This window comes from Strongylocentrotus purpuratus, unplaced genomic scaffold (genome assembly GCF_000002235.5).
Source record: "Strongylocentrotus purpuratus isolate Spur 01 unplaced genomic scaffold, Spur_5.0 spur5_scaffold_4, whole genome shotgun sequence".
NCBI classification, from domain to species: Eukaryota; Metazoa; Echinodermata; class Echinoidea; order Camarodonta; family Strongylocentrotidae; genus Strongylocentrotus; species Strongylocentrotus purpuratus.
In genome coordinates, this window is record NW_022145610.1 from 35,243,665 (window position 1) to 35,260,514 (window position 16,850).

General features: G+C 40.4%; 1 protein-coding gene across 2 annotated transcripts; it reads right to left on the reverse strand.

The window, feature by feature from the left end:
* Positions 1-336: 336 nt before the first annotated feature.
* LOC100887984 (heme-binding protein 2) lies at positions 337-9,966 on the reverse strand. 2 transcript variants are annotated; one of them, XM_003728875.3, is made up of 5 exons: positions 9,622-9,966; positions 8,489-8,641; positions 4,507-4,660; positions 3,218-3,398; positions 337-2,643 (listed from the first exon to the last, which is right to left on the reverse strand). In XM_003728875.3, exons 1-5 carry the CDS (start codon positions 9,706-9,708, stop codon positions 2,229-2,231), a joined length of 990 nt encoding a protein of 329 aa, XP_003728923.2. In that variant the 5' UTR covers positions 9,709-9,966; the 3' UTR covers positions 337-2,228. The 2 variants fall into 2 exon arrangements, with proteins under 2 accessions (XP_003728923.2, XP_030853741.1); XM_030997881.1 differs by having other exon boundaries at positions 8,489-8,666; positions 9,622-9,726.
* Positions 9,967-16,850: the final 6,884 nt, after the last annotated feature.

Genomic DNA, 16,850 nt, shown 5'->3' on the forward strand with positions numbered 1-16,850 from the left:
TAATTGCTATGGTTTAGACAGAGTAAGTGGTCGTACAGAGAGAGGGAGCGAGTGAGGGAGGGAGGGGGTGCAAGAGAGAGAGAGACAGACAGATAAGAAGAAGAGAGAGAGACAGAGAGAACAAAAGACAAGGGGGAAGGGCATTGGAAGGGAGGGGAAAATATATTAGCAATGCTGAAACCCAACAAGCTCAGTTAAAACATCCTGAGTGACAAGACTTGCAGCCTGGGAGCAATATTATGACATAACGAAAAGAATTCCTGTTCCTTTCTGCATAATGATGTTGGTCAAAATAAAATGCGTTAATTTCTAACAAAAAATATTGAGACTCGTGACTTGAGAAAATCAAATGCAGTTTAATAGTTTTAAAAAATTGAAGAAAATTTACATACATCATTTATTGCAAGTATATCATCGCCTTGGAAATTGAAATACAATTTGTACATGAGATGATCGATCGAGGCATAAATGTACATTGCAGTTTATACTTGTACACAAAAAGATTGATTTAGATTTCACTGTTAACTATTATATTACTTTACATCTTACAATTATTAGGAATAATACTCTGTATGGTGTTTAAGCTCTAAACTTTTTAAACAAAAAGACATTACATATCACTTAGATATACACTGTTATAAATGCAAACAAAATAGTCGACTCAAATATACCATGAAGTCAGTTTTCCACAGAATTTTTCCAGTTATTTGTTTATGTTGGCAGCTACATGAAAGTGGATGCACATCCTCTGTGGAGTATCACAAGGGCATAGCGCCCTACTGATTAGCTATTGAAAAGTAGAGGCGGTACACTGTGGATCCAGAATTTTAGTACTGAAACAAACAAATGGATTATGGTTTACATACGCTAAACATTGTTCTAGAGCTCATATTCTCATAAAATGAGAATAGATGTGGCTTTGTCAGAACCTAAAACATGAGATACAGTCGACTTCATAAATTCTGCAATTTACGAAAATAACTTCTTTCTGAATGACAAGTGACCTGGTGTACATGTAGTTATATGGATGTTATAATACAGCAGATGAAAAAACTATAACTAACTAAACAAACATATGCTTCATCATTACACAAATTGGCTATATTTTTTGTATGTCATTTTTGCACTGTTTGGCTCATACATTTTCTCTGAGGATAAAGATAAGTGTTGTGGTGTACGATGCTAGATGTGTATACTAGATATTTCTTTGATAAATATACAGGGCATACATATAACATACGCATTGGTTAAGTAATAAGGCCAAAGATAAATGGGCAAGACAATGCTCATTTCATAACACAGAGAATATCTCTCTTTTTACATTCATGTAAAGAACACACATTAAAGCCTCATTCAGATACGGTATGCCATTTTTGTTTACCAGTATGATGGAGAAAGTGTAATATACTTCACAGTTCTGTATCTCAAAACACAAACCTCAGTGACCTCTGCTGCATGCAGCTGTCATTCATTTACACATTTTGAGATTTAAATGCGGTTTATTCACTGCATATCTGTACAAGCCTTTTAGTATGATTCTTTGCTACATTTCATTTAATGACCCTGATCCCCCCCCCCCCACACACACACACACACACACACATTCACCAAAAAGTACCGCCATACAAGGGAAGATTCTATTTCTGTATTTTGTTAATTAATATTAATTAATAAAATACAAAATACTATTTGGCACTGGTACATTTTCTACATAACAATCATTGATAACTCAGAGAAGTACCCTGTAAGTACCCTCTAATGCCAGCCTTGAAAGAGTTTTAAAAAAACAAACATTAGACTTGTCTATCAATACAATGAACACATTTCATAAGTATAACCTTGTACAGTAGTTCAGTGTTTTTGCTCATCCCAAAACATCATAAACAGCACAAAAAAAATCTCTGCAGTCCTTGGATAATACTACGTTGACAAGACTTTATCAATGGCAGACATCTATGAAGTGACTTACAAAAACACATACAACATCAAACTATAGCTACAGATATATCTTTTGGGGCAACAAACAACCGAGTTGCACCACTGTCTTTCACCCCTACCCTGTTTGATTCGGATTCTCTGAAAAGGTTTGGTCTTCAGTTCGGCCCTCTTTGGCTACTGGTGAACCATGAATTGCATCACAATATTCTAGCCTATGCCTCTTAAATTTGGACTCTAAAAGAGTCTGAATTCAAAGGCAGTCAGATCTTCCAAAGCTACATTGCAATATATTAGTTCATGCCTATTTCATTTGGATTCTCTGAAAAAGTTTGATCTTCAGAGGCAGTTGTGCTCTCTGCAGCATCTGCTCCACCTACTGCCCCTTCAGGAACCTCCAAGTGAGAGAGTTCCTGTTCTTCTCCCATTTGCTCAGGACTTCTTGAAGGATCTTCATCAGGAGAGGCACTTCCTGCTGCATCCGCTCCACTTTCTCCTGCAGGAACCACCAGGTGAGAATGCTGGTCGTCTTCACAGTCCTTGACCAGCCAGACCTCGTTCCTGCGGTTGAGCAGCTTGAAGGGGCTGTCGTAGCCTGCAAAGTAGTAGACATCATCCTTGACCTGGTGGCCATCTTTTTCCAGGATTGGAATGAACTTTTTCATCTCCTCCATGTACTTCTCATCATTAGCATTTCCACCAAATTTCCTATTGGAATATTACAGAAAATGATAAAATATTGATTAAGAGCTTGATTATTATTCTGGATAAGGGGAAGAAGCAATGATGCCTTCAATTAAGACCTGGAGATCCTACAGCTTATGTACAATCCAAGGAAGACAGATACATGTAGGTAGTAAGGATCAATGCCTTAGTTAAGGGTACTAATGCAACAACATGATCTGAAATCATGTGATGGTTTTGTTTTAAAGAGACAATTATCTGAGTCTCAGTACTCAACAAATGCAAAGCTAAAACAATGTCTGGTGTATGTGAAACAAAACAAAAAGCCTAGTTATTATTTGATTTCTATTCGCAGCCACAACAGTGCATCAATGGTCCACCAAGTCAGGGGAACCCTGTTATGAGTGACGAAAGGGAGTGCCTTATGCTCTCCCTTTCTTTCTCTTCCCCCCTCCACCCCCCCCCCCCTCCTCTATTTTTCCTCCTCACCTTTTGAGTGGGGGGGTTGATGTAAGACAGGAAAAAAACACATGCATGATGGGAATATATGCTATATATTCCCAGGAGCATTAAATAAAATTTAGAATTCACAACTTACTTGACAAAGACTGTCATTCCTGGCAGGTCAGTGATAAAAACATCTGGAGCTGTTGGTTTGGGGGTATTCTCTGTGAACTCCCTGGGGACAAAGAATGACATTGTGTATTTGGTCTCGCATGCAGGGCCCTGCCCAGGAATGTATTGTCTGGCCACGGGAGCAGTCATTTCAATCTTGTGACCTGTAAGTTTGAAAAAAGAAAATGAAATTCAAAGAAGAAATAAGTTACAAGGTTGTACAGGAGCCAAGTATAAGTTGGATCATATTCCAAATTATCAGCATAACTAAAGCTACGGTCACAAAGGTTCGTACGAATCTCCGTTTTTCCATTGTCTTCCCGAATTTCCATTTTCTGAAAATCGTTTGTACGGCGTTCGTAGCAGTTCATAATGGCATTTGTGACCGAGGCTTTATATACCAATATCTGACACACATACAACAGAGTGACCTTATCTGTTGAATACATACTAATTCTGTGAAACATGCATTTCCATTTTTATCTTGGGCACTGACATCAGCTACAGTCAGTCAGCAGGCACGTAGCCAGAGTTTGATGGTTTTTTTTTGGGGGGGGGGGGGGGGCACATACATGTAATCTATCGAGGTAAAAAACAAGGGGTCTAAAAAAGTTCAACCGATCCTTGGTCTGACGGACAGGCTACGTGCCTGTCCGTCAGACCAAGAATGTCCGTTTGGCTGGCCTCCTAACAATGTTATGAGGATTCACTAGACCAACAGCAAATGTCAGGTCTCATTGGCTCTTTAATAGATCTCTCTTCTCTTCTGTATTTCCTTATCTATTTCTTGGTTGGTCTACTAGAATGTACCCCTGACATCATTATATAACCCTGTGTCATTATGGGATAGGGGGGGGGGGGGAGAATTACCATGATACCACAGTGATTGACACTTCTGCAAACCAATTTAATACTGCATTGCCTCTGTATTTCAAGTCAGAAATTGAATCAAGCTAGGATCTCCTATTTAGGAAGCATCAGTAATATGCACTGCACCACTATGCCTCCACAGGCTTTGGTAAGTACACAAACATACAACCGCAGGGGCGGATCTAGGGTTTCAGGGTTTTAACCCCCCCCCCCCCCCCTTGGGCGGCCAAGTGAAAAAGAAAAAAAAGAAACAAAAATAGGAGAAAAAAAAGAAAAAAAAAAGAAAAAAAGTAAAACAGCGTGATTTTTGGAAAATCCTGGATCGCCACTGGGTCAAACCCCCCCTCCCCTCTTGGCAAAAAGCTAGATCCGCCCCTGATCAGAAAGGATGTTAATACTTACCGCCTTCATTCTCTCCCTGAATATAGTTAAAGAGCTTGAAGAAGGACCCTCGTCTCTCTTTCGTGGTGACTGCTGCTGCTTCTTCTGCTGTGATTAGATCTAAGGATGTTGAAACCCAACGAGAGGGGGCATACTTCCGCTCTTCGTATCCTTTCTAAAAGAAAAATTGTAAGAATTCCAATAGAAATGAGTGGACAGCAAAATATCCTGATTCCGTGCAGTGGCGGATCCAGGGGGGCCCGGGGGCCTGGCCCCCCCCCCCCCCTTGAGAAAAAAAAACATGTAAAATCACGTGATTTTTACCTTTTTGGGGGTTGGGCCCCCCCCCCTGGCGCTCAAGGGGGGGGGGTGCAAATTGAAATTTTTTTGAGGATCAAAAAAAAAAAATGTGCTCACTACCCCCCCCCCCCCCCCCCCCCCCCCCCCCCCCCCCCCCTGAGCGAATTTTTTGGCCGGCGCGTTTTTCAAATTTTCGGGAGCAAAAAAAAAAAAAATGTGCTCTGTACCCCCCTTCAAGTTTTTAGAAAGGACAGAAATTCGCATGGAGGTGGCGTGTTTATTGCCATCAACGACTCCATTCCTTGTTTTGAAAGAACTGATTTGGGTACTGACTCTGAACAAATATGGTGTCAAGCTACCCTCCAAGGCAAGACGCTGCAGATAGGAAGTTTTTATCGCCCACCTGACTCAAAAGTCGCACCTCTCCAGGACCTGGACTCACAACTTTCAAAAATAAACTCTTTGTTACGCTCTCCACTCATCATCCTCGGCGGCGATTTCAACGTCCCGGGTGTAGACTGGTCAGACGGAACACAAAGTGATCCTAAAGGTGCCCTCCAGGATGCCCTAGCTCAAGTTCTTATTAATAATCATTTGTCTCAAAAAGTCACCTTTCCCACTAGACGTGACGAGTCAAGTGGCACAGAAAACACCCTTGACCTGTTGTTAACTTCACATCCAGACTTAATTTCTGAAGTCTCTTCTCGTACTGGAATTAGCGATCACCTTGTCATCCTAGCAAAACTTCATACTAAGACCACGGTTCCTCCAAAACCACCCCGCAGACTTCACCTCTGGAATAAAGTAGATAATGAGGAATTCAAAGACCGGGCAAGACAGCTTGGAGAAGATTTCTTCAAGCTTCAACCAGGAAATAGATCCGTAGAAGAAAACTGGACCTGGTTAAGGGACACATTGGAAACTATTGTTACAAATAATGTTCCCCACAAGACTGTAAAGGGCCGAGCACGTACTCCATGGTTTACAGGGAAATTAAAACGCCTATGTAATAAAAAGGAGAAGTTATATATTCATGCCAAGAGAAGTGGTGCACAACGGGATTGGGACAAATTCACCAAAGCAAGAAAGCAGATCGATCGTACCATTAGAAGCGCCCACAGACAACATGTCTCTTCAATCCTCGAGGGTGATAACCCGAAGGCCTTCTGGAGGTACGTTAAATCAAGACGGACAGACAACACCGGTGTCCAGATGCTTAAGGTAGAAGGCAAGCTAATCTCTGAAGATCTGGAGAAAGCTGAAGTCCTCGCCAATCAATTTCAAAGTGTATTTACCCGTGAAGACAAGTCACCGTCATCGCTCCCCAACCTTCCACCCAGCCCTTTTCCTGATATGCCTCCCACCCGGGTTGACGTCGAAGGTGTAAGGAAGCTACTACTTAACATCAATGTCACCAAGGCTATCGGCCCGGACCAGATTCAGAACCAAGCTCTCAAAATTGCAGCAGAAGAACTGGCTCCCATCTTGCAGTTCATCTTCCAACAGTCACTCGATTCTGGTGATCTCCCACTGGACTGGAGAAAGGCAAATATCACTCCACTTTTTAAGAAGGGCTCTACCACTGACCCAGCAAATTACCGCCCTATTTCACTCACGAGTACCTGTTGTAAACTATTGGAACATATTATTGATAGTAACCTCATGAGCCACCTTAACGAACTCGATATTCTGGCAGAAAATCAACACGCATTTAGGAGACACAGATCATGTGAATCTCAACTTATTTTGACGATAAACGACCTGGCTAAGAACCTAGATGAAAAAGCCACCACAGATTTGATTACACTTGACTTCTCTAAAGCCTTTGATGTCATCCCCCACCAGAAGTTACTTCACAAGCTAGATTATCATGGAATCCGTTCAGATAACTTAAGATGGGTGACAAATTTCCTTACAAAACGACTTCAACGCGTATGTGTAAACGGAAAACATTCCGACTGGAAGCCAGTTCTAAGTGGAACCCCGCAAGGCACTGTGCTCGGTCCCCACTTGTTCTTGCTCTTCATAAATGACATTCACGACAAAGTCAAAAGCACCACCAAGCTATTTGCAGACGATTGCATGCTGTACCGTCCAGTGAAATCAGTGAACGACGTGGACATCCTGCAACAAGACCTTGATGCAATGGTGGAGTGGTCTCAGAAATGGGGCATGAAATTCAACCCCAAGAAGTGTGAATCAATGCGTGTCACCAGGAAGAAGAAACCGGGTAAATCTTCATACAACCTCCTTGGTGTCACCCTGGAAGAATGTAAGCAGACAAAGTACCTTGGTGTTGTGATCCAGAACGACCTCCGATGGAATGGCCAAACTCACCTCGCAACAACAAAAGCTATTGGGGTTTTGAGTTTTCTGAGACGCAACTTTCATCACTGCTCAACTTCCATTAAGGAGAAACTCTATCTCACCCTCGTTAGGCCACACTTAGATTATGCAGTTGCTGCTTGGGACCCATACACAGCTAAGAACATTTCTTCTATCGAACGAGTCCAGAGGCAGGCAGCCCGTTTTGTCACAAGCACTTATCAGAGAGAAGCAAGCGTCACCCACCTTCTAAATTCTCTTAAGTGGAACTCCCTCCAAGACAGACGCGAAGCTCACCGTCTAAGCTGTTTCCACAAAATGTTACATGGCCAGCTGGACATAGATCCCCGAACCCACATTAAACCTAAACCAGATCGTAGCAGACGCGGGCACTCAAGTCAGTTTGAAATACCATTAGCCAGATTGGATGTATACAAGAACTCATTTTTTCCTCGCACAATCGAAGCATGGAATAATCTCAATCCGACCTTAGTATCCCTGACTGACTCAGCAAAGTTTAAAGTAGCACTCCTTCCGAAATAAGTCCACTCTCTGCCACCACGACCTCCAGTTTAAATTCCACCAGGAATCTTTTGGAGGAACAACAACCAAGTACCAAGTACCAAGTGTTGGGTCCATGGATGGATGAAGTTATAAATTAAGTTGGTGCTAAATGGACTTCAGAACTGAAGTTGCAGACCTTTTTCAACATGTAAATCTTAAATACAGTTAGCTCTACTTATTAACTGTAAGTTGCATGAGCCAAATTTTGCCTAAGTCAAATCATTTTTTTTTTTTACCAAACTATGCCAAACATGTGTTATTCACACTTCCTAAGTTGAGTTTTGCATAATTCAAAATATTTTTGCCTGTCCTAACAGATTCAACTTTTGCATCACAACTCAAAGATCAATCAACAGTAAAAAGTTTCTACCCAGTATGCTATTAACATTACATCATGTCTTTATATGAAGATTAAACTCAACCAATCACCTAAGATGTTTTGCCCTGTATATTTTGGTTTAGTATCAGTATTCCACAAACTACCATCTTCTACATTACCGGTATATAAAGAGATGCCACTGATCTCAATAATCTACATAAAGGTAAAGTGACATTGCAGACTTTTCGTTAAACACGTTTGTATGTTTTTATTCTTTTTCTTCTTTGCAGTATGTGCTTGAATCGCTAAAATTTGATAGTCTCATTCATTTATTTATTCATTCTTAGGGAGGGGGGGGGGGTGATCTTATGTTGTCTAATAAAAGATAAATCATTTTGTTTTTGTGGTTGGTTCCCTTAAAAAAATAAGGAATAAAACTGCATCCAGCAACCATCTAAGGTATACGGTATGCACAGTCTAGATAGAGTTACTTACCTCATAAGTTTTGACTAGTTCATACCCTGGCATTTGTAGTTTGTTGAACATGTTTTTGAAAATGCTCATCATCTTGGCAGCTTGGTTGGGGTTGGTTGGTGCTGATGAGATATGGAAGACTGGCTCAGATCGGCTATATATTCTTCGTAGCATCTGAAGAAGCAGCAGAATTGAAAATCTAATATTAAATTAACAGCAAATCGTAAAGAATGTATACTTCTGTACAGAAAATAGGATGATTGCATTATATAAGCTCTCAAGCTGTTATTTTGCTGTACGTTGAAGATTAACAAAAATAAACAGGCAAAATGAGAATAGAATCTATATCATAAACTCAAAGCAGTCTTTAATTAATACGGTACTTCATTATAAATTGTATAAATGTTTATGTTGCCTTGTTATTTGTTTAAAAAAAAAATTAAATTGAGGCAAAAATAGTGGTTATTAAAGTGAGATTTGATTTGTTTAGCAGAGTCACTCACTCAGCTCCCTTCCCGCCCCCCCCCCCCCCCCTACTCAGTGTTATGTACACCTGTAGGGTACGCATATGCTAGTTCCCTCTTTTTGAAAGCAATCCCTATCTGAGGACTGCCAACATTTCCGAACCCCCATTTTGCAGGCTTTTTGCGGGCTTTTCCTGCCTTGGAGACCCCCCTAAATTCAGAAAAATGCTCAATGTACCCCCCCCCCCCCTAAATTCAGAATAATTTCTCAGGAGTCCAAAGAGATGAGAAAAAAAAACACCCTCTTTTTAAAGAAATCTCCCGGGTGAAAAGTCAAATACACCCCTTTTTTTTACAATTTTCGGGCCAGACTTTGTCGCACGAAAAGTACCCCTTTACTGGACATTTTGGCAACACGCATGCGGTCATTCCGACCCCGGATTGGGGGGGGGGGGGGCGGGGCTCACTTTACAAAATTAAATCTTTGAGTTTGACTATGCTGTGCACATATTATGTAGAGTCTACTGACTACATGCAGTAAACTGAGCTGTGCACTGTCGGTTAAATATGTTCAAAATCGTCATCATTCAAAGATAATACTTCCATTCAACAACAGTCACACCGCCTGGTTACTAACTGCATGCACACTAAGCAATCTAGAACGGAAAGAAAATGATTTAGTTTACATACCTGCTGATACCAACGACTCAGCTCTGCACGGGCTGACGACGCGATGGCACTGTTGTTCGGAGTGTCGTCGGACAGTTGATCACTCATTCACTGGCACTGCACTGCAGCAAACTACGATTCGTGCTCGGTCCGATTTTCCGATTTTCTACCTGATTGCTGACTTTTCTATTTACTATTCTGATTAAGTTGCGGCCCAAAGTTAAAGTCAGCATACAAGATCAAACTATTGTCTACTTCAAGTAATCTCCTATTTATTACATGCATTTTTCGGACTCTTCACCACAGTTTGTAGATCTAGACTCTATGTTTGCTGGATTGAGGTGAGTTACGTGATACATGTGAGTTAGTTGCCCCGCCCCCCAATGTTGTATAACCTGTCAATACTCTATCGTGATTGGTCGAAAAACCAGTTACTTGGTAGGTAGGGGTTTGGTCATGTAACAGTAGTTGCCACGCCCACTATGTAAAATCTGCTCTATCTGTCCAGTGGCGGATTCAGGGGGGGGGGGTGGCACAGGGGACACGTGTCCCCCGATAAAAACTAAAAAACTAAATAAAAAAAAAGGGGGGAGGGGGGAGGGGGACAAGAAGAAGAGAAAAAGGAGGGGATAAACAATTAAAGAAGGACGAGGTAAAGGTAATGCAAAGATTTGGGAAATTTTGAAAATTGGATTGATAGTAATTCTTTAAAAAATGTTCATATATTTGGATGCCCCTGTGATGCCCATGTGATGCCCCTGTGAATGTATTATAAGCACTAGAAAACGACCCCATACCAAAACTTTGTAATAAATTATGCCCAATCAGAAGCGGATCTAGAGGGGGGGTTGGGGGGGTTGCAACCCCCCCCAAAAAAAAAAAATCCGGGGACCATTTTTTTAAATCTTATCTTTTTTTTTAAACTTGTAATTTTATTTTATTCTATTTCTATGTATTTATTTCATTTATTATTATTATTATTATTATTATTATTATTATTATTATTATTATTATTTCTTTTTGGGGGGAGGGGGGGGGGGGGTTGGGCGAACAAATGTCACAGAGTCCCTTGCCCCCCCCCCCCATCAGCTTTTTTGAGGACACGGGCCGCCGCCGAAGTGACAAGCTAGGCCAGCGTTGCCGATTCTCATCCCCGAAATCCCCACATTAAAAAAAAAAAAAAGGAAAAAAAAGGAAAAAAAAAAAAGAAGAAAAAAAAGAAAAAAAGAAAGAAAAAAGAACGCACGCTGGAGAGAAACCCTTTCAAGTGCAAATATTGTGAGAAGATATTCAACTCATCTGGTAACTTAACCAAACACATGATAACTCTGGATATAACTGTGTATTTAACTGTTACTTGATTTAAAAAGACGTTATCATGCACTGCTTTTTATGGTCTCCATTGTGTTAATAGATGCCAGGAAAACATCACTTACGGGGTTTAAATAAACACCCCCAAAAATCGGCTCGCCGCTTCGCGGCTCGTGGACGATGCTCCGCATCGTCATTATTGGTCAACCCCCCCCTGAGCAAAAAGCTAGATCCGCTCCTGCCAATACCCCCTCCACGATTTTCCGATTGCTCGGGAACGCATATGGATGGCGCCCCGCCGCTCGCTGACTTTTTTCTTTCAAGTCTTGCGCAACTTTTAAAATAATTTTTTTGAAAATTGGACCTACGGTTACAAGGTCACGTGACCTTTTGTCTTTGCATGTCAGCCCGAAAATGGCTCATTTTCGTGATCTGTGTACAAAACATATGGAAAAGTCATTTTTCCTAAAAACAGATCAAACATAGGTTATTGGGTCTTGTTTAAAGTTTAGGTGGTTGTTTTGGGAGTCAAAATAGTTGAATTGTAGTCAGAAATGAAATAAAACAACAAAAACAATGAAATACATAAGTTAAAAAAACAATGAAATACATAAGAAATTATCAAAACAAGGTATAACATTAGGAATGAGCAAATTTTCGCGGCGATCGGCCGCTTGGCGGCCAAGATCTTAAGGGGGGGGGGCCATAATGCCCCCCCCCCCCCGCCCGTAGTAAGACCTCAAATAGCCCGGCCTTTTTAGGGTTAAAGGTATTACAAAGTTTTGGTATGGGGTTATGAATTTGGTTCAAATAAGCATATTGGAAGCATATGCGATCCTACAATATACATTGATCGTGGTCGCGGTTGAAATCGAGTCTAGTTATGAAATTGTAAATAATAAACTCTTTATGTGGTATAGCTCCCTCTCAAGGTCAAGATATTAATTTAGCAAATGAAACAATGTTTCTTGACTGAAATCGACCGATTAGCTATTCTCGTTTGGAAATTATATATCCCAACTACATATTCTGAGATTTTCATGGTCGCAGCTACGATTGTACGGCCATAGGCGGTATTTGAAATTTATCAATATTTACCGGGAGCACCGGTAAATTGTTATATTCAATTTTTCTCGCAAACAGAAGTGTTTTAGGGGCTATTTTTTTTAGTGCTTATAATACATCCACAGGGGCATCCAAATATATCAAAATTGTAAAGATTCACTATCCACCCAATTTTCAAAATTTCCCAAAACTTTGTATTACCTAAGTCGAACATGACTAATGCCAAAGATTTTATCTCCTTTAAAACTTCTAACTTCTCGATATACCTATTCTACGTGCTCTTTTAGCAGGTTGTCCCCGCCATTAATCCTGCCACAGTTTGCTGGTTTCATTGTCATATTATTTTTTGTCATCCCTTTGGCCGCGAAGAGTATAATTCTGCCTACCACAAAGTTTTTATAACTTTCACGCAAGCACTTTTTTTCCAATCACAAACATGTAATGCTTATTGCTTCCAGTTCGAACTCAAATCATTATTTTCCCCTTCAATTTAAACCATCTAGAAGTGATTGCTTGTGGAAATTGTATATTACTGTATTAAGTTGTGTAATGTACTTTTAAAGTATTTTGATGCAAACTGCTAATTAACCATACATGTGGGTCCAGTAATGTCAGCTGCAGAAGACTTCAAAAGCCTGTGAGGGGATAGTCACTTCCGTCACCTTCATTCCTCTCGTTCACTATGCTCCATCGCACTGGCGTACTGACGGGGAGCCTGGGGGCAGTTCCCCTCCAAAATAAATTCAAACGTGGCTTGAAACATAATGCATGGCCCTACGGAAAAATTGTTCCTGCTGGGGACCGGGAAAACTGCAATGAATTATTGATAATGTATTGTATTTTTTTTGTATTTGTGGGGGCGGCCCCGTACCCTAGCCCCCACTGCGTACATTCATGATTCAGTGTCTAAGCAATGGCCTCGTTACTGTGAGGCCCCAGGATCAAAACCGTGTCGATTAATAGTTGATTAGCATATACAGTGGCACGCAGATGCTTCAGCGGTCACGCAGAACAAACACTCGCAAATTATTATTCAATAAAATCTGAGATTTTATATTATTATCTAGTCCGGAGTGTTGGCTTAGTCAGTAGAGCGTCCGCCTCACAACCGGGAGGTCGTGGCTTCGAACCCCGGCCGCGTCATTCCAAAAGACGTTAAAAGATGGGAGTTGTTGCTACCTTGTTTGGCGTTCAACAATAAGGGATAGAGCAACGTCCATCTGGCGCTGCTCAGTGGCTGCTGGGCTCACGATCAATTGGGCAAAAAGAATTTCCGTTTCGGTTTAATAATAATAATAATAGTACATTTATAAAGCGCAGAAACTATCCAACATTAGGTATATATTCTACTGCGCTACAAGAGCTCCTGATATGCTTAGATTTACGGTACAGTTAATTAAAAAGAAGTGTTTTCAGTTTTGACTTAAAGACGTTTACAGATGGTGATTTCCTGACTTCAAATGGCAAGTTATTCCAGAGTTTTGGGGCTGCACAAGCAAATGCTCGATCACCTAGCGTTATTTTTGTTTTGATAGATGGGATCTGTAGCAACAAAGTGTCTCGGGAACTGCGCAAGTTGCGATTGTGTTGATTAGGTTTGAAATTCAACAGTTCTTTGATATAAGTGGGAGCTTGACCAAGAAGTGCTTTATATACAATCAGCAAGATTTTGAATGTTATTCTCTGGCGTACTGGTAACCAATGTAGATTTCTTAAAATTGGGGTGATCCGTGTGAATTTAGAACAACCACAGATCAGCCTTGCACAGGTGTTTTGAACCCGTTGCAATCTCACTATTTGACAGTCAGGGATCCCATACAGTAGACCATTACAATAGTCCAGCTTATTATTGATAAATGCATGTACAATATCTTTCGTAATGTCCTTATCTAAATATTTACGAATACGTCTGAGATTATAGATCATGTAGTATGCTGATTTACAGACATTTGTGATGTGCTCTCTCATATTCAAATTCGAATCGAACTGTACTCCAAGATTTCTTGCACTAACAGATGGTTCTATTACAGAGTCTCCAATTGATACACTGTTTAAGTTGATTTTGGATGTCTGTTTAGGTGTGCCAATGATCAATAATTCAGTTTTACCATCATTAAGCATGAGCCTATTTTGCAACATCCATCCACGTACATAGTCAACACATGTTTCTAGGAGTGAGACACATCGCTCTTTAGCATGTCCATCAGGTCTGAATGATACATACAGCTGTGTGTCATCTGCATATCAGTGGCATGATATCTCGGGGAAATTTGTTCGAACATTTGAAATGAGATTAGCAGTGTACAGAGTAAATAACAAAGGACCCAGCCGAGAACCTTGTGGAACTCCGAAAGGCACTGGCAAATCATCAGAGATCACATCGTCTATTTTGACCTTCTGATATCTATTCGCCAAATACGACTCTATCCATTCAAGAACACTACCATCTATGCCAAAACAGGTCTTTAAAGTTTCTAATAAGCAAGAATGATCTATGGTGTCGAATGCACTACTTAGATCTAATAACAGTAAAAGAGTGACTTTCTGGGAATCCATAGCCATCAATAGATCACTCTTTATTCTTAGCAGTGCAGTTTCAGTACTATGGAATTGTCTATATGCAGACTGAGTACATGGCAAAAGTGAGTTGTTATTGAGGTGATCCATAATTTGCTGGGTAGCAGCACCCTCAACCAACTTCGATATATATTTCAGATTGCTGATAGGTCTTAAGTTCTTAAAATCTGCGTCAAGACCAGGTTTTTTCAATAAAGGTGTGATGAGGGCATTTTTCCATTGCATGGGAAAATGACCAGTCGAGAGAGAAAGATTAATCAATGATGTGAACACAGGAATTAATATGTCGATACATTGTAGAAGAAGTTTCGTGGGCATAGGATCTAAAGAGCATGACTTCTTACTGAGGTTAAGTATAAGTTTTTCAACTTGGTGCTCAGAAAGAGGTTTGAAATTGCTCAAAACATCGACATCATGGTAAGTTGCTAATGGAGAATAGGTCCTGGGTTCATTCATTGCATCTAATCTAGTTTCAATATTCTTGTGGATTTTCACGACTTTGTCACGAAAATAATCACCTAGGTCATTCGCAAACTTATGTTTATCAGTACTACAAGGTATCAGGGGTTGTTTATTAGACATGTTCAATAGAGACTTGACAACATTGAATAACTTGTTTTGATTATCCTTATTTTCCATGATCAGATCTCTGTGATATTTTCCACGAGCTTTGTTCAAAAGTTTCAATGTTGCATTTCGAACAGACTTATAGTTGTCCCAATCACTATCGGCCCTAGTTTTCAACCAGCGCTTTTCAGCCTTTCTCTTTTTCCTTTTTTCTGTCCTGACACAGTCAGTATACCACGGTACTTGGGGACGTAACACTATCTGTTTAGTAACAACAGGGGCATGTTTCTCTAAGATATCACTAAGCGTAGTATCATACAACAAAGCTAGTTCAGTGAGGGTACTAGGTGTGTGCATACAGAGCTCGCTTTCAGCGATGTCTAACTTCAATCTATTCACATCAATAGCAGACAGCTTTCGAAATGATGTCAGTTTAGACAATGGAGGTTTAGAAGAGTTTAGAAAACACATGACTGGAATGTGATCAGATAATATAGAACTATGTGGCCATGGTGACCCAAATACGATATCATCAGACTGACGACATATCATGAGGTCAAGGGTGTGACCGTGTACATGTGTAGAGAAATTAACCAATTGTTTACAACAAAGCGATTCGAGAAGATCTACAAAGAGTCTAGCATCTGCATTGGCAGTATCCACATGAATATTGAAATCTCCTATGATTAATAAAGGAGTGTTTAAAAACAAATGACATTGAATGAAGTCATTAAATTCTGATACAAAAGATGTAACCGTCACTGGATGTGATTCAGAATAGGGCGGTCTATAGATATTAATTAGTTGCAAGCGAAATGATTTACATGAGATAGAATATTCTGCAAACTCAAAGGAGTCCTTTTCACCCGCAGCAACTTAATGGACGTTGATTGTCTCTTTATAAGCGAGACCGGTTCCACCACCACGACGGCCCATCCGTGGTTGGTGAACAAAACGATATCCAGTAGGGATGAGTTCATGCAGAACCGTTGCATCATTGTCCGTCAGCCAGGTTTCTGTCATGGCAATCAGGTCCGCGTTGCTATCACATATGAAATCATGTATCAGAGCAGTCTTGTTACAGACAGACCGTACATTTACAGAGCAAAGTTGAAAGTTCGAAGATGGATTACCATGGCTCTTCCGTCTGATACTGTTCTTTCTTTGGCCACCCCGAGATCCTCTGCGTGTTCTCCTTCGATGAATTCCAAGTGACTGAATGATATCATTGACGTCCTGGGGAAGCTGACACCTTGGATGTCTCCAATTTGGAGTGGACTATTAGGCTATTATTATTATTATTATTATGATTATTATCTATTACGAATAAATCATTGTCAAAATCATTCCATAAATTAGGGTAAAAGTAATTATTCCACCTTTATGACCAACAGTGTGCTAGGTGATATGAACCAATGCAAGCTTTAGTTTGCTATAATCTTTACAGTTTCATTGGCATCTTCTGATCATCGGGAAATCATTCCTGGCAAGTTAGTCTAGCCTATATTCTCTCGAGAAGGTTCTATATAGCTTCTCTCTCTCTCTCTCTCTCTCTCCCCCTCTCTCTCTCTATCTCTCTCTCTCTCTCTCTCTCTCTTTCTTTCTTATCTCTCTCTTTCTCTCTTTCCGACATTATTGTTTTGCTCAAATGCAACGAGACATGACCCGGACACTCCATTAGTGTTTGTACTTTGTAACCACATTTTCAATGTCATTTCTGCCTATAGTAT